We start from the raw sequence: 22,196 nt of genomic DNA, 5'->3' as shown, positions 1-22,196 counted from the left end.
AGAAATAGTGACATGTTAAATTGCTTTGAGAACAGTGCCCCTACTCTAATTTTTATAATTCAAAAAGTCTGTCATTCAACGTTTTATTAAGTAGAACTTCTAGAATATTCTTCTAATGCACTCTGGTTTTACCCACATTTGTTACTATGAATATTAATTATCATTATCTTCAATTCTTCATCCAGGGAATGTAGAAGAGGAGAAAGAGTCCCATGTCAAAATATTAATTGTTCTATATATTTTTAAATTATTATATTGACATCTAAATAGTGTTTTTATAGTTCAAAACTTTACCCTGTCTTATTCATTGCTTTGTTTTTATAGTGCTTTAGGCATCATAGTCACTCAGTAAGTGTTTGAGCCACTGACTGACCAACTAACTAAATAATGAACATTGGCTTATGAGTTTCTTCGGAGATAACATGAGGTGCATCACATTTCCAAATTTAACTTAACTAGAGACACAAGAAAGTTAGACAGTGGTTCTAATTCACGAGAGTTCCAAAGCATTTCCTAATGTTTTACTTTTATAAAAAATGTCACTGAAATCTTAACCTAGTTAAGTTGAACTAATAAAAAAAGTGAAGGTTACAAAAGGTAAGAACTTCTTAAATTCATTTATCCAAGAGTATTCTTCTGAGATGGGAGAAAGGGAAAGATGTTTCCATGACAAGTAGAAGATGTGACTGTTAGATATTTGAACAGTCCCCTAGAGCATTTTAACATCAAAATGTTTCCAGAAATGTTGCTGTCCCTCTGGTTGGTTAACTTATTTAACTACAGAATCATTTTGTATCTGGTAATGGGGGAAAAAAACAAACAAACCTACAACCATACGTTCTTGAGTGCCCCTGTGTCTGAATATCATCTCTATGTTCTGTGCATACAGCCTCTTGCACATTCATCTCTAGACTGGTCTGTGCTTCTGTTTACTGCTCTTATTTGCATCATGCATTCGGGAATGTCACCTCCTTAGCAATACCCTTCTCTACATTCTAGGACTCTGTGCCAAACTCGCCCACCTGTTTCCATAACTGAATTCCCGTCTCTTCCCAGGGACCATCTCTTCTCCTGTAGCACTCTCCATGGAAAGTTCTTCAGTCTTGTGGGTCATGTGTCATGGGATTAGGAGACAGTGTTTGAATCCTCCCAACTCCCTATTGCCACTTCCAAGTTACCCGCCTCCAACCCCGCAAATATGAAAAACCACCACCTGATAATGCCACCTTCTACCACTCCTTATTGCTATCCGCTACTGTCCTGCAGCACTTTCTCCTCTGAGTTAATCTATGGCCTTAGAGATGCTGGCAGCTGCTTGTCATCCTCTTCTTTACCTCACTTCCTAGCTTCATCCTGTGACATGGATTCCATATGGATGACCCATCCAATACACTGGCCCCAGGACCTCTCTGACTTCTTCAGCTCCCACGAACTTCCCTCCCTTCTACTCAGTAACTCCCACCTCTGGCCATATCTTGGAAATGATCCCCACTGGTAAGGGTCATTTTGGCCATTTCCTAATTAACAATTTTTCACCCATCCTCTACAAAGACAACATTACGCAATGGTTCTTTCATTCAGCAAATATTTATTGAGTACTATTGTATGCTAGCAGTGTCCTAGGCACTCCCCAGTAATGACCAGAACAGAAAACATTTCCTGTTGCCATGGAGCTTACCTTCTAATGTAGAGAGTCAAAAATAAGAATATGAATCTTAAAATATATAGCATGAAAATGGTAATAAGTTCTATAGGAAAAAATAAAATAGGAAAGTAGAATGGAGCATACTGGGGTTGCAATTTTAAATAGGGAACCTGAGGTAATAAGAGTAATGAATTATAATACGATCTTAGTGTTTCCTAGTGCAAAATACATCACATGTGTTATCTCATTGAAGCTGCACAACTCACTAATGAAGAAATTAAGATTCAGATAATGGAAGTAACTTTTGCAGATCACTCAGCCAGGAAGAGGCCGAGTACAGACTTAAAGCCAGGCCGCCTACCTGGAGATTAAGATGATGCTGTGTGCCACATACGTGATCTCATTCAGTCTTTGCAACAGCCTCTTGAGGCGGGTGGTCCTGCTGGTTTTCCCTACTCTCCTATCCTTGTACTTCTCTAATCCCTGATTATACCTTTTCTTGAACGGCACTGAGACCGGTGGTCTATATCCATCCCATTCTCATTCAGCCCTCTATGTAAGCTCTTTTCTCTATCCAGATTAGACCTCATGGAGGAAAAAAATATGAACTTTAATCATCTATACGATGGGAGTTACATTTTCCTCTTTGGAACTATGTTGTCTACTGTGTTTCCCCGAAAAGAAGACCTAGCCGGACCATCAGCTTTAATGAGTCCTTTGGAGCAAAAATTAATATAAGACCCGGCATTATATTATATTATATTATATTATATTATATTATATTATATTATACCTGGTCTTATATTTTATAAGACTGGGTCTTATATTATAGTAAAATAAGACTGGGTGTTATATTAATTTTTGCTCCAAAAGACTCATTAAAGTTGATGGTCCAGCTAGGTCTTATTTTCAGGGAAACATGGTATGCCCGAGAATTAACTCTTGGGCATTTTAAACTTCTGACCTCTTTCAGCAGGTTATTAAATATCCCTATTTAGTAAATGGTAAGACACAATCATAGTCATGAACCACTGAACTGTCCATATTACTATGCCAGGGCATAGTAATAACATCCTGTAAAAAGTAAACAGGTCCAATTCTTCATATGTAGCCAGAAAGACATTAATTAGTTCATTACCAGAGAGTCACTAGAGAATGGAAAATTGGAAGGAGTGACCAATTTTCTGGGGAGCAACTGTTTTACTAAATTCACAATATTTTTCAAGTGGAAAGTGTCCACTAATTGTACCTACCCCACTGTAGGCCCTTATCAATCAATAACACAGAAAGTTATTCAGTACGCACTCTCTAAATCACAGAGTTAATATAACCAGGTTTGGAAAAATATATAGAAATGTAAAAAGCAGTTATGATACAAAACTGTCTTTGTTAAGAACATTAAAATCATACTTCCTAGCTATTCCTAATTTTTATATGTAAACTATATTGTAAATATAAAATGTAAAATCCTTTTTATTAAAACAACTGAAGGTCACAGAGAGTTTGCTTTTTTTTTCTGTTTTTGTTGTTGTTTTTTTAATAGCCTAACCCCATTAAAAAGATTCAAGTGGAGTGGAACCTGAAAAATATTCTACCAGGCAGACCTACTGAGGATTTTAGAATTCACTTTGACTTTTCATAAGAAATTAGTTGCCTTGCTATGAAATCTTTGGCATTGACCAACATGCTGATATTTTATTTGGTTTCCTGGTCTTTGAAGCAGTTGCCCCATTTCAGTCATATTTACTGGGTGACTGTCATGATGGTGATAGAACAGAAAGCCAGTAAAAGAGAAACCCTTTTTCTCTACACTACTCAAAACACTTCTGACAATGAAATGTGTGGATTCCCCCCCTATATTAAACAATTCTGACACTATCTGAAGTTAGCACAGACCCCACAGATTAAGGGTTCAATCCCACAAGACTTCCCCCTCACCCCACCTCTGACACTAATCACAAGCCCTAGGTTGTCACCTGTACTTCTGATTGACCAGCTATAAATTCTGGGTTCCCACAACCCCCATCTTGGGTCTAATAATTTGCTAAAATGGCTCACAGAACTCAGGAAAGTCCTTTACTTTCTACTACCTATTTATTATAAAGGCTACAAGTCAGAAACAGCCAAATGAGATGAAGAGAGCAAGGTATGGGGGAAGGAACATGAGTTTCCATGCACTCTCTCGATATGCCACTTTTCCAATACCTTGATGTGTTCGCCAACCCAGATGCTCTCTGGTATCTTTCTGGCCTCTGAAGTGACTTCTTGGGTCTCTGGTAGTGATTAAACCCAGGAGCTTCTTCTCATATCTCTATCAGACTCGCTGATGGTATATTTTCTTCCTTTATGGCCATAACAGTCCAAAATATACTTGTGTCCAAATGTGTCCCTCACTCAAAAGAAAAAGAGCACAGTTCATCAACTTTAAAATACGTAAATGTTGGACAGCTTTTGCTTTGCTCAAGATTGAAGCTTTTACTTCCCAGCAAAGGAGATGAAACCTGAGTTTGAGTCCCATTTGCCTGAGTGCTAAAGTCGAATATAAAACAGTCTTTCTCATCTGACTGGAGCTACCAAATGGAGAACTAACAAGAACAGACAAAGCCTTAAGCTCTGAAAAAAAGGGTTGTTTTGTGTAGACAATTTCAAAACCCGAAACATGGGCGAAATAGTTCCCTCGAGCCAGAAAAGGGAATGAGGGTCATTATGAATATAATAGAAAAGTTAAATAATAATCACTCATTTATTTCTTTATTCAGTGATTCACAAGCATTCCATGAGCTCCACTTAGCTATAAGCCCCTGTGTAGGAATTATGGATGTGGAATGGTATGGCTTCTGCCATACCATTTTAGGAATTCACAAGAAATAGAAGAGATAGGCATTTCCTATCAAAGACCTGCTGTAGTAAAGGCCACGACAGAATTGTAAGCACCTGCTGGAAAAGTATGAACAATGGATAGATTTTTCATTGGGAAGAATCTAGAGAACTTGGAGGTACAAGGACTTGAGCTGAGTGACAGTAAGGGGCAAAGAGGACTTCAGACAGCTAAGAGTGTTCCAATTGGAATAAACAACTTGAACACAAAGGCAGTAGTGTGAGTGATATCTAGGCTGCATGCAGGGACGGTAAACACTGGGAGAGGCAAGGAATGTTTTAAGGATGATCTGGAAAAGTAAGTAGAGATTATATTCTAAAGGGCTTTAAATACAGAGAGAAGAAATTGGAATTACAATCCCTATGCACAGTGGAATTTTGAGAAGTTTTTGAGACAGGAAGTGGTATAATCATCTTTGGATTTAGGATTAGAGGCAGAGAGAAATTTGGGAATTTACTAAAGCAGTTTGAGAGAAGTAGTAAGGGGCTAGCAGTACCATTTTCATCTGGAGATTTGAATAACACTACTGAGGGAGAAACATTTGACATCTAATAAGGTGTGGTAAGGAGTTAAATCTTCCATCCTGAGACGCAGGGAGAAGGGTGCTGTTGTCAACCAGGGAAAGGGAGTCCCCAATAGTATTAGATTTGGTCAGGACAAATGAGTCACGTTTGAGACTTCTCAGCTTTGAGGTCCTGCATGCTATGCAGGTAGTATGTGTCTGGGAGTTAACAGACTGTGGAAGTTTGGAAGTCATTTGTTTAGAAATAAGGGCTGCATCAATGAAGGTCAGTGTTTAACCTTGAGGTATGTCTGCATTCAGGAGCCAGACTGGAAAAAAATGCATTATAACTTAGACCTTGCTCCATTGTATTTTTTTCTTTAAATAACCATATAAATATTAGTGATCAATTTTGAATGCATGATATTCAATGGATATGTTTTGTGGACTATATTAAGTATAATTTTAAAATAAATCAAATGTATATAAACATAGAAACATTAGATATTCTTTGCTGATCTGTTGTCTCTCAGTTGTTCATGCCTGGGGGAATGTTTAACTGGTTAACCCAGTTACACTCTGAGTATGACTCTTAACCTAAGTACCAGATAGGAAAATGGCAGACATCAAGCCTAGAAGAAAAGCTTCTAGATGGCTATTACTGCAAATATAAATTAACGTAGAGATAATGCCCTATCTCTTTTCCCTAAGTGCTGCCTGTCAAAGCCTTTCATCCTCTCTTAGGTGTGTGTCCTTCTCACCTGTCTGGCAATCTTTTATTTCTTTCTCCTTTTTCTTCCTTCTGGCACATAAATATAAACATGAAAAACTGAACGCAATGTAAGACTGAAGGGATTTCTCATGTTTGTACATCAAATAAAAATGAAATGACTTGTATAAATCTTAAAAATAATAGAGTAATAAATTTTGTATTTCTTTGTTTTGGAATAGAAAGAAAATTGTTTTTTTTTATAGGACACTTCCTTTTTCTTTTCTTCACGCAGTAGTATCTCTTGAGAAAGACTATAAAGTTACCTACCAACACCTGCAGTAAACTTCCAGACACATAAGAAGGAATTTGTTGTCCATTATGATATTATAGAATTTGACTTGAAATATTCCTCATGGTAGCTTCAATATGCATATGCCTAGGTATATTCATAGTTAATATTCTTTAGAAGTCAAAACTGTCTCTATATATACATATATATATACAAAATTAATTATGATGGATGCACAGTAAAATGATAAGGTTTTCCACATTTACTAATTCTGCAATAGGTAGGTATCTGATAGGAAAAATAGTGAACACATTTGTAGAACAAGGCCTTGATAATATTGCTATAAAGACAGATATTGTTATGGCTGTGTTCATTCAATCAGCAAGTATTTATTGAGTGCCTACTATGTGCATGGTACTATGAAAGATACAGCGGTTACAGTAGTGAATAAAAGAGGCATGTTCCTGTCTTCATGAAATATAGAAGCCAGATATTAAACAATTATTTACAATAATACTAAAGCAGGTTATAATTCAGGAGATGAGGTGCTTTGAAAGCATCCAGCAGGAAAACCTAAGTTGTCCTAGAAGTTAGGGATAGTTTCCAAAGAAAGAGATGGGAGTGACATTTAAACCTACAGAGTCTGCTTTGAAGAAATTTAAAATGTTGCTAAGTTAGAGATCTAATATAAATACTTATGCGTATGTAAGGTGTAAATGTTAACCTAAAGGTATATTGGGTATTATTTTATATATTAGCAATAAAGAGTCACCAATTAATTTATATCAGTTTACTCTCAGTACACACACACGCACACATACATACTACATATAGATAGAAAGATGGAATATATATATATACATATATATACACACACACACACATATATGAAAGAGAAAAAGGAAAACCAAGTGTGTGTGTGCGTGTGTGTGTGTGCGTGTGTGTGTGTGTTTGCATTTTGGCTCTGGAATTAACCTTTTGGGTCTAAATTGTAGCCTTAGCACGATGTGTGACGTTAGGTAAATTATTTAACCTCTCTAAGTCTTAGTTTCATCCTCTGGAAACTGGAATAATAGTGGCACCTATTTCACAAGATCATAGTCAGGGTTAAATAGTTAATTACTGAGATCAGAGCACACAAGGAGCTCAATAACAATTATTTATTACCACTATAGTCCAACTTCACCCCTCCCGTACTTGTAACATGGCTGTGTTTTATTTAGTTCTTGCCTGCTTTGGAGAAGGTTGGGTTGTAGCATTCTAGTCTTTTTCCACGTAAAACATCTGGCAACTTGATCTGCTGCTGTGAGTTGCTACATGGCCTCTGCTTGTCATCAGGGACACAGAGCCATCTTTTCTTGGCAGCTTGTGGAGCAGAATGATTTGGAAGCAGAATGCCTCCTCCCTGCTGTACACGCCCACCTCCACGGGAGTCTATCATTAAAGCTGACTTGTTGAGACTAATGATCTGCCTGGTGATACTTTCCTTGGGGTGGGCTATATTAAGGCTGATAGGAGATGTGGAAAAATCTCTTTTACTAAAGGTTTGTAAATCGTGGCATTTCAGCAGATTTGACAAGTAATTTCAAACTTCCTGAGAAAAGAATGGAGAAGCCGAGGATCACAGTAGTGTGTGGGGGGGGGAAGGGGGACTGCTTTACCTTTTGTGTGATTGTGAGCCTTCCTCATGCAATAGCTTTTTATTACGTGCTTTCTAAGAAAAGCTGTCCACAGACAGAGGCTGTCCATTCCATTGCCCTGTTGACTCTGACTACCCCAGACAGAGAGGAGAACCTCTGATGCTTCCCTTCATAGGAGAACTGACATAATGGATGAAGAAGAAATGATTCAAAGAGGTGATGTCAAGGCTCAGGAGAATCTCCCTTCCTAAGCCCTTTTAATGTATGTGGGATGGATATATTTAATCAATCCCATATGTACCCCTAACAGATTTTAATCAGTTACTTGTGAAAGTCCTCTGTAAACTATAAAGCACTATACAAACGTAATTATTTCCTAAAGTAATCATTATCATTAATAAATACTTAATATGTGGCAAGAATTTTATATTCATTGCTTCACATATTAAATCAAAGATAGATTTGGGGTCATCAAGAGATAGCATTTAAGATAAGGCATTAAGATATGTCATGGCCCTTAAGATTTTAACCCTTTTGTGTCCTCAACTATTTTGCAATACGCATGTGGTAATAATTTCTGTTAGAGCATGGCTTTTTAGCAGACAGGTTTTCATGGACTTTTTCTTCTTCTGCTGGCGTTGCTGTACTATGTCTCCAGGACATGAGTGCCTATCGCTTGGGGCTTCATTTCCTGCTGGGACACATTCACACAGACAGGGTGTGCTATTTATAATTGTGATTCCTGGTTTATATTCAGAATAATTAGAGCATGGCTTCCCTAAGATCTGATTTAGATGTTTGAAATATGCCTCTGAGAAAACATAAAATGTTATTCTGGAGAAGTGTTACAAGGAGCAAGGGCAATGCTAATTTTTCAAGGATGTTTTGGTGACTTTCACGAGTTGCAGATGCCATTGTAAAGCGGAAGTGCAGGAAGAGGAAGAATGAGTATTTAATGTTGATTACTCCTTTCCTTAGATTTTGCCTTATTTTGGACTGTGCTCACAGCTCAAGTCCCCATGAAACCGACAGCTCAAATAGCAGGTTTCAGGCAGTCAGACTACAACAGACAACATTCTTAATGAATAGAGATTCATAAATCTCAGCCCCTAGGGTAATAACTTTCAGTAGTGTTGAATATTGCCGCTGTCCACTTTTTAACTGTAAGAGCAGGAACCATTCAAGAAATAAATAAAGGAAAAATGTAGAAAACTCCATGTTATTAAGATCCCAAATAGCTCCCAATTTCTATTTATAATATTTTGTGCCACAACATCAAAATATAATGCATCCTCATTATAGAAAATTTAGAAAAATAGAAAAGTTTAAAGACAATGAAATAATCTATAACTTAATAAGCAGATAATCACTATTATCATTTTGTTGTATTTCGTGTCTAAGATTTATCATGTGTGTAACCGTGTGTGTGTGTGTGTGTGTGTGTGTGTGTGGTTTATATTTTCATACAGTATATAATTATGCATTCTTTTATGATAATGTCCCCCATTCCATTAAAACATATTTAAAAATAGCTCATAGTTTGCTGTCTTTTGATCATGAAATTGATTTAAACACATTACTTTTAAAAATGCAAACAATATGGGAAAATAGAGATTAAAGGGTAAATACAGAGAAAACAGGAAATCCTGCCATGTGCAACAACATGGATGGATCTTGAGGGCATCATACAAAGTGAAATTAGCCAGAGAGAGAAAGACAAATACTGCCTAAGTGATATAAGTGATATGTAGAGTCTATAAAAGTAAAACAAAACATACAAGTCTACCTCATAGAAACAGAGGTAGAACAAGTGGTAAACAGAGAGTAGAAAAGTGGTTGCTAGGGACTACAGGGGGAAATAGGGAGAAATAGGGAGAGTTGGAAATAGGGAGAGTTGGTGAAGGGTACAGACTTTCAGCTATAAGATGGATAAGTCTGAGGATCTAATGTATAACATGGTGACCATAGTTATTGTACAATTTAAATTTGCTAAGAGAGCAGAACTTTAATGTTCTCACAAAAACAATGGAAAATAAAAATAAGTGAGGTGACAGTTGTTAACTAAATTGGAGCAATCCTTTTCCAATGTATATGTATATCAAATCATCACAATGAAAAAGAGAGTAAATATAAGCCTGAAATCACACTGTTGAGAGATTAGTTGAAATAACATTTTTAACATTTGGTGAAAAATCTTGAAGAAAATTCTCTATTTATACATGTATATCTACATACACACACTAACACACACACACACACACACACACACACACACACACTACATTTATTTGATTCCAAGAAGTCATGCACTGAAATATGCCCCCTGGGCTTAATAACAACTTTTCAGGTGCAAAATAAACTGCATTAAATATAGAAAAGCATTTCTTTTCTGACCAACAATAACCGACAAAAACACATGCCACTATCTTCAGTGTAACAGAAATGGAGCCTAAACCTATTTCATCTTCAGAAATAATAGAACTAAATCACTTCTGGCCATCAGCAGTTATCTTTAATATCACAGTGACTTGATGCTTTTTATGCCACATGTTCATAATCTTGACCTCTTTATTCTTTTTGATGTTGATAGTTTAATCTTGAAGATGGAGAAGTTTTGGACAGATGTAGTTTGAGCACCTGAGTTATATATTCTTTCATGATGCATAATCCAGTCATAACCTACTTAGCTCACCTTTCAAAATTTTGTGGTTTAGGTTTCAGAGGATGTGGCAGTTTCTCCTGCCTGAGGTGGCATAGCCTGGCATGTGACAGTTTATCTTCCGTGTAAAAATAACTTCTCCCTTTATTACTCCATCAGATGGAATCTTTTAAAAAACATTTTAAGAAATAAGCGTCCTCCAAATATAAGTTAAAATTCAATCAGAGGAGAGGCTATCGCTTCAAGTAACTGAACTCAACTGAGGAGACCATGAGATGAGCTGATCTCCAACTCTACTAGTGGTTCCATTCCCACAAGTACCAACAAAGACAAAGGGGAACGTGCTGTTAGCAGCTGCAAGGTTTCTTTTGACATTGGTTACAAGATGCATCTCAATTTCAGAAATGTTCAAATGTTTTCAAAAGCAAGTTTCTTATAATCAAGGAAATAGGTTATGTACAATTTTATGCAAATAGCATATATAGTCTGTTCTGTAACAGTCAGTAGTAGTCGTTTAAATTTACTATATGCTGTGTGTGTGCATATATACATTACATCTATATAACCATGTTAATGTTTCCATAGTGTTATATTATATGCGTATACCTATCTTTTATTAAAGGACATTTAGGTTTGTACCTTTTTTTGCTATTAGGTAAAATGGTGCAATGAGCAAACTCATGTACTTGTCTGAATTTATCCTAAAAATAGAATTGCTATGTCAAAGAGAACACACATTTTGAATATTACTACGTATTACCAAATGTCTCTCCCAAAAGTTCATACCAACAATATGATTTACAATTTTTCCATGCTCTTATGAACACTGAGTTATGTTCATTGTTTTTACCTTTTCCAATCTAATAGGGAAAATGTGATATGCAATTGTTTTTAGCTCCATTTTAAATTACTGAGAACTTTTAAATATCTACATAACATTTCCTTCTGTCATGAATCATGATTTCTTTTCACTTCAGTTATTAGGTATTTAAATTGCTCCAAGTTGTCCCACATACAATGAACATCTTTTCACATAATTTTTTGGCCTTAAGATATTTTCTTAGAATAGATTCTTAAAATTGAAATTATGAGCTAAAATTATGAAACTTTTAAAGGTTCAACATACACAGTGGCCAGCAGTTTTCTAAAAAGATTATATCAAGTTTTACTTCCACCAGCATTATATTACAGTGTCTATTTTATTATATGCTCACAAGCATGAAGTACTGGGTTTTTTTGCTTTTTTTTTTTTTTCAGGTCTTTTCTAATCTGAAAAGTTAAAAAATCCAGTCTCTCTTCCTGTTGCATTTCTTGGATTACTAGTGAGGCTGAACTTGTTTTCATACATTTCAGTCATTTATGGTTCTTCAGTGGATATTTTTTTCCTTTTTTAAAAATCTTAATTTCTTCCACTTGGACTTGAGAAAGACTCTAACTGGCTAGTAACATGCTAGTGTTGTCAATTCCAGGGCTATCTATATATTCAAGTAGCAAGTACTTCTCTGAAAACATACACCAGACTTTTCACAAAAAAGCATACTCCACCTGCCCACCTGCTTGGAGTCTTTTTTGGAACCTCAATTCTCCCCATTCCTTAAACAGACTCCTTGTTCCTTCTCTTGGTGCTCTTGGACCCATGCCACTGTCCCCTACCGTTGTATTCTGGCCTTGTGCCTGTTTCGTTTTAAACCTCACCCAGTCTCTCTCTAGCTTCTCTGACTATATCGAATCCCCTGGCCATATTCTCCTCTCTTCTGTCTCAGCTCAGGGTCTGCCCACGTTGCTCATGGGAGTAGACCTGTCCTGGCTGGGGCAAGGTCTTGAGTCTTCCTTCCCTTTCCAGTAGTCTGTTCCTTTGGATGGGCTGTACTAGATATTTTCCCAAGTATCATGATTAGATCACCCGTAATTATGGAACCACAGATATTACTCATTCAGTGTAAGCAGAGTAGGGAAGCGTGTGGGATGCCGATCAGGCAGTCCTATTCAGAATTCGCATCCCAGTTCTGTTCTTACTGCTTACTAACTGGGTGACTATGGGCGAGGCTACTAATGACGCGCAACCTCAGTTTGCGCATCTGTAAAACAGGGATAATAATGGTAGTTGCCTGATAGAGGTATTATCAGGATTAAGAGTTAATATAAGTAAAGCCCTTTGAATAGTTCTTGGTATACAGTAAGAACTGCAGGAGTCTTCATTGTTGCTTCCCCTGCTTTTGTTAGTATAGTCAGGAGACCTCAGATTGAATTTCAGCTTTACCACTTACTAGCAGAGTGACCTTGAGCTAATGAAATAGAGATAATTATAGTGAACCTCTGTATTCCTTCAATGTATACTGAACATGAAGCCATATTAGTGTTTGATATTTTATTTTATTGAAGGACATGCCTAATACTGTGTCTACCTTGAATTCTGTAAAAATGATCATTGATAGTAATACAAAAATTATAATCTTAAACTATTTTCTAACTTTATGTAGTGCTTTGTCTTTCATCTATATCTAATATTATAGCCCCCTCCCATACTACAAGCTCTGTGAAGGGAGGGGCATATCTTATGCTTTTCTGTGTATCCTTCAGCACCTAGTACAATGTCTATTGCAAAAACTCACGTTCGAATAAATCAAAAGACAAACATGCACTTAACCAACTTTTATCTCCTGTTAGTCTAAGCGTTACATCAAGCAACTTAAGCAGATATAATCACCACCCAGGTAATGCAAAAAAATGAAGCATGCATACACAGAATTCACTGTTCTTATGAGAACAGAGCTTTAGTGATGGAAGGAACCTGAAAATTCTGGTCTATCTTCATGCTCAATGAAGAATGCCATTTGGGGTATCATTTCCCTTCGTATTTTGCTGAAATAACAACTCAGCTTCAAAGAACCAACTCTAATTCAACAGCCTGAGTAAAGCTCACCCTGACAAAATAGCAGCAACACACACAAACAATAGTAATATGTTTTTCGAGTACAATACCATGCTTAGGACTTCATAAGTATTATTCCATTTGATGTTTACCACAAGCCTTTAACATAGATTTTATGATTATCTATTCTATTTTAAAGATAAGGAAACTGAGTCGCAGAGATTAAATAGCTTGTCCCTGTTCATACAGATTAAGTGGAGGAGGCAAAACTCACCTTCAAGTTTGTATGACTCTAGAGCCCAGACTTCCTTTTGTTGAATCATGGAACAGTACCTCTATACTGCTTATTTGGCCATTAGTCTTGCAATGAAATGATCTCATAGTTCCTTCACTTTATTATCTTCAGTTCTTGTTTGCATATGTTATTGTTACTAAGTTTTCCATGTGTTCATGTCTTATTTCCTGAGAGGTTACATATTTATGTCTCCACAGCTTATTTTCCCATTAGAAAGTTGTTCCCACTGTTTACAAATTTGTAAATACCTTAAACAACTTGAAATCATAGAATTCTAGCACAGAGGTATTAGGTGTTCTATCGCCTTCATTTTATAGTTAAGAAAACCTAAAGTTAATTGACTTGCCCAAGGTCACAAAGCTATGACCTTGCAGGTCCACGACCATGAACTCTACCCATGCGTCAATGTCTGGTAATATTACTTCAGATATTTGAAAATAGTTTCCAGGACACTCTTAGTCCTTGTAGGCTATGAGGTTTGAGTTTTTCACCATCTTAGACCCTCTTCTGGTTTTAACCAGTTTTCCAATAATCATGTTAACAAAGATTCTCTAAGGTACTGCAGGAGAACAGAAATGTTCATTTATTACTGATGGCATTTTCACTGAGTATAATCTTTATGTAAAATAATCTGACATTCTTAGTAGTCAGAAATTTGTTTGCCTTAGGGTTTGGTCACCCACTTTGTAATGATAAAACTATATCTTAAATAATTAGAAAGGAAAGGAAAAAAATTTATACAAAGATGGATTTAAAATAATTACTATCTAGAAATGGCTCAACATTTGGAAAACGTTTGTAGAATTATATATACTTATCAAAATGATATGTAGACCAGATAAAAATAAAGAAAATTATGCAATAAATGAAAAAATAAAATAAACGTGACATATTAATTGCACTGTATAGGAATAAGAAATTAGAATTATAAATTGTGGATCTTTTAAGGTAAAAAAAGTTCTCGGTAAAGTTTTGGTATTTTTTCCCTTCCCTGATATTATTGATTAAATCTACTAAAAGGACCATAGCACCCAGAGGTGAACATAGCTAGATTATAGGGTCATTGGAGGGAATGGGGGGGAGATGTGTCATGAAGGATAGATCTCGTCAGACTGCATGTCTTAGTCCATTCTGGCTGCTATAAAAAATACCACAAATTGGGTGGCTTATAAACAAAAACACTGTATTTCTCACAGTTCTGGAGGTTACAGATTCAAGGTCAGGATGCCAGCACGGTCGCGTTCTGGCGAAAGCCCTCTTGCGGTTGCAGCCTGCCAAAAAGTCTAGATGTGTCCTCACATCGTGGAAGGAACAAGCTAGATCTCTGGGGCCTCTTTTATAAGGACACTGATCCCATTCATGAGTGTTCTTGCCTCATGAGCTAATCACCTCCCAAAGGCCCCACTGCCTAATACCATCACCCTGGGCATTAGGTTTTCAACATAGAAATTTCGGAGGTATGTAAACATTCAAACTATAACAATACAGATGGTCTTATACATCATTACACTGAGGAGTTTGGTCTTTAGCTTGTGCATAAGTGTTTTGATTGCCATCTGATGAGCTTTAAAACAAAGCACACCAAAAGAAGCAGTAAAACAATCATTTCTAGTGATCTATTACTCATCCACTGATGTAGCCCAATAAGCAAAATATTTGGACCCCAACAATAGAAATTTGAGTATCAACTAAACCCCAAAATATTTTTTCACCTGTTCTTCCACCAAACCAGTTTTCCCCACACCACAATTGTATGATTTTAATCTTGATACATAACAATTTCACATTTGTTTTTGCTGATATTTTTCTTGTCAATTCCAACCCAGAGTACTAAAAGTTTGAGATAATTTTGAGCACTTTCAATAAGTCTGTCATTATTTAAGATAACTTATGTAGTATCTTAAATTGTGATAATAATCATAAAAAATAGCTAACCATTGGTAAGTGCTTACTATGAACCAAACACTGGGCTAAATACTTTACCTCATTTTATCCTCAGAACTCATTTGTATCCTCAGGCCTACAAAGTGGGCATTATTACATCATCCCTGCCTAAGATATATAGATAAAAAGGGTCAGAAACAGGACTCAGTCCCGGGTATTTCTGATGCCAAATACATGCTCCCAGCCATTACAATGTACCATTTCTGAGAATCTTTTCCAGTCTTATCCAAGGCACAGAAGACCACAGACTAAGATCTCTGAGATGGTATGTTAGAGACTCCCTTCCCTGTGCATGTAAAACCTCTGATTCATGTGCATTGGATGGTGTGACTTATCTAATTGTCAGTTCACTTGATAAGACTATTGCCTACCCAATTTCACTATTTTATCCACAAGACTCTCATGGAAGACTATTAAATGCTTTGCAGAACTGAAAAATATTGTACCTGACATTCCCTTTATCTACTAACATCTGCATTTCTTACCAGTTTTAACTTTTTCTTTCTAAAAGGTCTTCTCACCTACATTATTGTCTCCCTCACTAAATTATACACCACATTATAGCTAGAGTGATCTACGCATAAACTCAAGTCACATTATAATTGCCCTATTTCGAATACATCCAAGTCCTCTCATCTTCCAGAGTGTTCTTAACTTCAGTTCCAGGACCCCCAAGGACTTCAAGAAATTTATAATTGTGTTTCAATATGTATATGCACTCTGCTCTGAAAAGCATCCATAGATTTGTATTATATTATCAAAAAGTAATTATGATATTAATGCTTATAAATTACTGATAAAATAAAGACAAATTTTCCTAAAGATCTATACAAACATTTTCATGACCTAATTCCTACCCCTGCAGCTTCGTCTCCTTTCATGTCTTATCTTTCAATACCCACCTCATCGTGACACACACACACACACACACACACGCACACACACAATGCCAGCCATGCTTCCTGTGGTTTCTCCTAACACCTTGAGTTCGCCCAGCTCCACCCCTATGTACATGCTGGGCCATGTCCCTTCTCCCCATCCTGAGGTCCTATTCATCGTCAAACCTCACCTACCATGTCACCTTCTCCATGAAACCTTCCCTGACCTATCTAAGCAGCATGAAGTACTTTCCTAAAGCTTTGTCCATACCATTCTTAAAACGTATCAAATTGTCTAATTATTTGATTACAGATCTAGCTATTCCTTCACAACTCAGTTCCAGTCATATGGTGACTAGATATGATCCTGACACAATGGTGAGAGGCCAGATCTCTCACACAGTTTTAACTAACAGTTAGGGAAACTGTTCTACTTCAGGAGAATGGCCTAGTAGGTGTTCAAGAAATATGTGAACTAATGAGTGAACAAATAAAGAGTGCAACACTGTTATGAAATAATGGCCTTTGTTTAGTGTGCCTTCTTTATTTATAAATATGCATAAACTTTACCTTTTTAAGATACAAAAATGGATAATTCAACATGTATTTAAGAAAGGTCAATGTAATTCTGGCTCTGTTTTAATGACAATGGGGTTCCCATAAAAGAAGTTCATGTCATAGTTTCTTCTTTCTAAATGTTGACAGTCTTCTGGGCAGCAAAGTCTTAGACATGCTCCATCTTAAAACTCATTGTTGGTACTTTAATTATTTACTTGCCCTCCCCTAGTGCTGTAATTCACTATTATGGCAGCAAAATAATATAGTTCTCAGAGGCTAAACTTGGAACTTATACATATCTGAGTACCAATCTTAAATATTCTGTGTACCAGCTGTGCAAGACTGAGTAAGTTGTATAAACTCTGAGCCTTGGATGTATCAACTACAAAATGAAGATAATGCTTACTTCATGTTTACATAGATCACATGTAAAACGTGTAGGGAGTATGCAGCAAGGAAAAGTGATGGAGGTAATGTTGGTAGTGAATGCTGATGGTGTTGATGCTGACGATAATAGCACATGGAACTGTAACTCCTTGAGGACAAGGATTATGTTTAATTTATCTTTGAATCCCCAGCACCTACCATAGCACATGATACGTAGCAGATGGTAAGCAAATGTTTGTTAATGATCAGTTACCAAGTACTAGATGTTGAAAGCGAATGAAAGACAAAGAAGAGACGAGCGTGAACTAGAATTACCAAGAAAAACTTTACAGAAGACAGAGATAGACAAAGGGTAGATTTTTTTTTCATAGCCAGAGAAGAGGATAGAAGGTACTGAAGGTAAAAGAAAAGAAACATAACATGTAATCTGTGGTGGGATAGGAAAGAGCAAGTGTTTTTGTTTGATAGTAACAGAAGCAGTGAGCATGGGACATAATCAAGTACTTTGTGATGAATCTTTGAAACTTTAAAGCTTTACTGTTCGGTACCATGCTTAGGAATGAATAACAAAGACAGCAATCCTAAATCTTGCTTTTTTTGGAAACCTCAAGTTATATAAAAACCATACAAGAAAATGTTTCATTTAAACAAACCATAGTATATCATAGGAAAAACTTGAAGTTTATAGGGTGGCAAATCTAGGTTTGAATTTTATCTTTGCCACTTTACTATCTGTATTGTCTTGGGCAAGTCACTTACCTCTTTGAGCTTCAGTTTTCTCTTCTTTAAAATAGGAATACTAATGCTTATCCCACAGAGCTGACGTGGGTTTGAATGAGATCATTCTTGTAAGATATCCAGTGAAGTAGCAGGTGTTCAATAAGTATGAGTACCGCTGCTGTTTTTAATAGTGTGCTGTGATGCATTTATGTGTTTCTGCCAAGTTGAGGTGTATGTTTTGGTTGTGTACTTTTTGGACATGTAAGCTTGAGCCTACTCGATCTGAGTGTAATTGGGAAATTATCCAGAATTGTTGAAATGGAAATAATCCAGGAAAGGATAATATGTGACATGGTACCCCATGGCTGTTTGTCTCTTTAAAATGAAGAAATGATAAACATTTTATGGACAATTGTATAGGGTGGATGCTCAAATAAGAAGCTAATGATTTTCTTTATTAAACTACCTGCTATACAAACTGTCATGCAAATACTGCCATATGTTTTATACAAAATCATGAAAACCCCTGTGATTTTATTCTTCTGCTTGGATTTTTTTTTCCTACGGTAAAATACATAGTTGAATTAATTTCAGTTGTGTTTGTCTGTAAACCAGCCAAATATTTCTTTTTAAATACTTGAGCTCTATGTTGAATATACAGTTATTGTTCTGAGCATATTTTTATTTTCAGTAATAGATTTCATTCTTTAATCCTTTAGTATAATTCCACATATACTAAAATGTCTTTTATGCCCATAATAAATGAAAGTTCTTCATTTCGTGCAGGTTCTTCCAGGGGACCCAGCCCCCTAACCATGGGAGCCCAGGACACCCTCCCTGTTGCAGCAGCATTTACAGAAACGGTCAATGCCTACTTCAAAGGAGCAGATCCAAGCAAGTAAGCCTGGGGCATGGTCCACTGTATTCTCCAAGCTCTGTCTCATTCAATGGAGGACACCCTAAATATAACTATTTCATTCTGTACCCTAAAACCAAAAAAAGTCCAGCTAACAATAACAGGTGTCATTCTTAGAATGGAGGAGAAGTTTTAATTAGGAGTACTAATTCACTGCTTTTTAAAACAAAAATGTACCAAAATATCCAAAAATCTGGGTAGTATCTTACTACCCAGAATCTCTGATTCAGTTTTGGTTGCAAGTAACAGAAAACCCTGACTCAGCTATGTCAACAGTGAGAAAATTTATTATCTCACAAAAGTAAATGTCCAGATCATGTCTTTTACTGTCTTCGTCTTTCCTGAATGGGAATCACCTACATATAAACTGAAACAATGGTGCATTGGAATAAAATTGTGGGGATAAAAAATCTTCCCATAACACTCAGATTAGTAAGAGGACAAGTTATATGTTATCCTTACTAAGGAAGAACTGGCCAAAATATATATATATATAATAACAACAAATTAAACAGTCTAGGTAAAAAAAATGTACCACTCTATATTTACAAGAACTTGATTTCACTTATATCAGTACAAACTGACAATGGACTTGACCTGAATGTATATGTAACATGATTAAACGTTTTGCCTCTCTATGCGGAGCTCCATGGAAAGGATTCAAGAAATGGATTCCCTGAAATTATACTGTATATCTTGTGTGTGTGTGTGTGTGTGTGTGTGCACTTATCCATAGAAAGGGTCTACAACATTCATCAGTTTCACAAAGGGGTTCATCACACACACACACACACACACACACACACACACACACACGTTAAAAGTGATTATTGGTCTACACTAAAAACTGAATACCTAAGTCAACTGGGTTTCCTGTATATAAGTTCATGTCTGAGTTTGATGGGTAAACAATAAAAGATAAACCTAGGTGAGAAAAGAATTGCTCTTTGTTTTTTACTTGCAAGGCTTAGGGCTTAGAAAACCATAGTATCTATGGAAATAATAATGAGAGAAAAAATGTGCATATAGAACACTAGGCTATTTTATAAAAGTTTTTGAAATAGAGACAAGTATGATTAGAACTTAAATTCCTACATATATTTTAAGTGGGAATCTGTATGACTAATCATGAATTCTCTTTACACTTCAAAAACACTAGTTTTTAAAAGTCTAAATCTAACAATATTTTGCTGGGAAACTGATATAATTAGTAACTCCACCTTTAAGTGTCCTACCCAGCCCCTGGGATCTATCAGCCATCCGAAGTGTCATGTCCTTTTAAATGTCTGTTTTATTCTAAGCCCAGAGCTTTGTAGAGAAACAAACACTGGACTATGGTGTCTTAGTCCACTTGGGCTGCTGTAATAGAATACCATAGAGCAGCTTATTTCTCAAAGTTCTGGAGGCTAGGAAGCCCAAGGAGCTGGTAGATTCAGTGTCTGATGACAGCTGGCTTCCTGTTTCATAGATAGCTTTTTACCATGTAACTTCACATGGTAGAAGGAGCTAGGGAGCTGCATGGGTCTCTTTATAAGGGCACTAATCTCATTTTTGAGGGCTCCACCCTCATGACCTAATTACATCCCAAAGGCCCCACCTCCAAATACCATCACATTGAGGATTAGGTTTGAATCAGGTTTATCCCATGTCCTTTCTCTTTCATCTTCAGGACAGAAAGTGCATTTGCCACATCCACATGTCAGTAGACATCAAAAGCTACCTTGTACAGAGGTATGAGTTTGAACTGTTAGAGCAAATAACCACCATGAGCTTAGGTTGTACATTTACTACATGGTATAAACCATAGTGCTATAAACTGAATATTTGTGTCCCCTCCCCTCTCTTTCCCAGTTCCTATATTGAAACCTATATTGGCACTCGAGCCAAATTAATATTAGTGCTTTTCCAATGCCTTTCCAAATTAACTGAGGCTTTGACTTGTGGATGACTGCATATATTGAGTCTGTTTTCAGTTATACTGCTATAAACAGTTGAAGTATATGCTGTCTTGGTAGACAGGAGATTCAGTATATTTCATTGAAATTATGAGATCTAAAATTGATGAACAGATCATGAAGTGACAGCCTTCTAAATTTAATTTCACCTCCAGGCAGTGAATCATTTGATTGCTGTTCCTTTGTTATTCACTGTCAAGGAAAGAACTCAAGTTCAAAAGTTTAATCATGGGGTGAGGAAGGAAGGAAGACGATAAAGTCAAACACACAGCACCACATGGAGAAAAAATGCGGAAAAGACGTGTGGATGGAGTTGATTTTGCCAGTGGTTCCCTCTCATCCTGCATCATAGGCTTCCCCATTTCTGTTCAGACAACGCATTGGAAAGAGAAATCTATTACTCGAATTATTTTACACTATGATATATAATCCATTCAAATATAGGTATATTTTCCCTTCAGTATTCACCTATAACTGGTGTCTGTAGGCCCTTTGAAGCCAGGGGTTGTGTTGCTCATTTTTTAATTGCCTTCCCACTCAAATAAAACAATTTACATAGTTAGGAGTCAATAAATGTTTACGGACTTGAGAAATACCACCTCCTCCCCTTGCTGACTTGCTTTCAAAAGAGAAACTCTATCTCCCACCAAAATACCACTCAGATCTCATTTTGAGCAACCTGGAAAAGAAACTGAGCAGATTCCCTCCCAATTAAAAAGAATTTGAGCCAACATTGCTAACAATGTGCTGAGTGATGGTACATGCTGAAGTCTAATTAACAACTGCACTAATTGTTTTCTTCTAGAGTTGTCAAATAATATTCTGCATATCCACATATTGAAAAACATAACGTGTAGGCTCAGCTTGAGGGGAAATCCAGACTTAGCACCAGTTCAGCACTAGTAAATCAAGCAAGGTTTATGGCTCTAAAAGATAGAGGAGGAAAACTGGGAGATGAGCACCATCCTTCAGAAGAGATGGAGGTGCAAACTTCCAGAAACCAAAATTCCATTCAGAGCAGTGCAGAGTTACGGATAACAAATCTGAGGGGAAGAGAGAGCATATGACAACTTTACGAAGCTCACTTGCCCTCCAGCTCTATCCCAAGCCAGCTTTATACATACAAGCCTATAGCAGTTCTTCACATAAACTACTTTGAGTGTGTACCCAAGACCATCTCACCTGAGCCACATGGCTCTCATTAATCACAGTTACATAGTCTACAAGGTGCCGTGGGGCAAAGAGAGTTCCCTATGCTGAGACGTGAGCAACATTTTCATTTATTAACCTCAATTTCCTCAGAATGCGCAAAACTGAACGTAAAGTTGTAGAACTAGTACAGGGGC

At 36.6% G+C, this 22,196-nt stretch overlaps 1 protein-coding gene across 16 annotated transcripts in view; it reads left to right on the top strand.

Moving 5' to 3' along the window:
* SGIP1 (SH3GL interacting endocytic adaptor 1) overlaps nucleotides 1-22,196 on the top strand; it is a 192,255-nt gene that overhangs the window by 150,507 nt on the left and 19,552 nt on the right. For all 16 annotated transcript variants that reach the window (XM_081057283.1, XM_081057282.1, XM_081057296.1 and 13 more), the window contains one exon: nucleotides 18,766-18,877. In XM_081057283.1, the coding sequence (XP_080913409.1) occupies nucleotides 18,766-18,877 (112 nt within the window). The remainder of the gene's footprint in view (nucleotides 1-18,765; nucleotides 18,878-22,196) is intronic.

The sequence above is a fragment of the Rhinolophus hipposideros genome (assembly GCF_964194185.1).
Source record: "Rhinolophus hipposideros genome assembly, chromosome: 8".
NCBI classification, from domain to species: domain Eukaryota; kingdom Metazoa; phylum Chordata; class Mammalia; order Chiroptera; family Rhinolophidae; genus Rhinolophus; species Rhinolophus hipposideros.
This window is presented reverse-complemented; position numbering and strand designations above follow the sequence as displayed.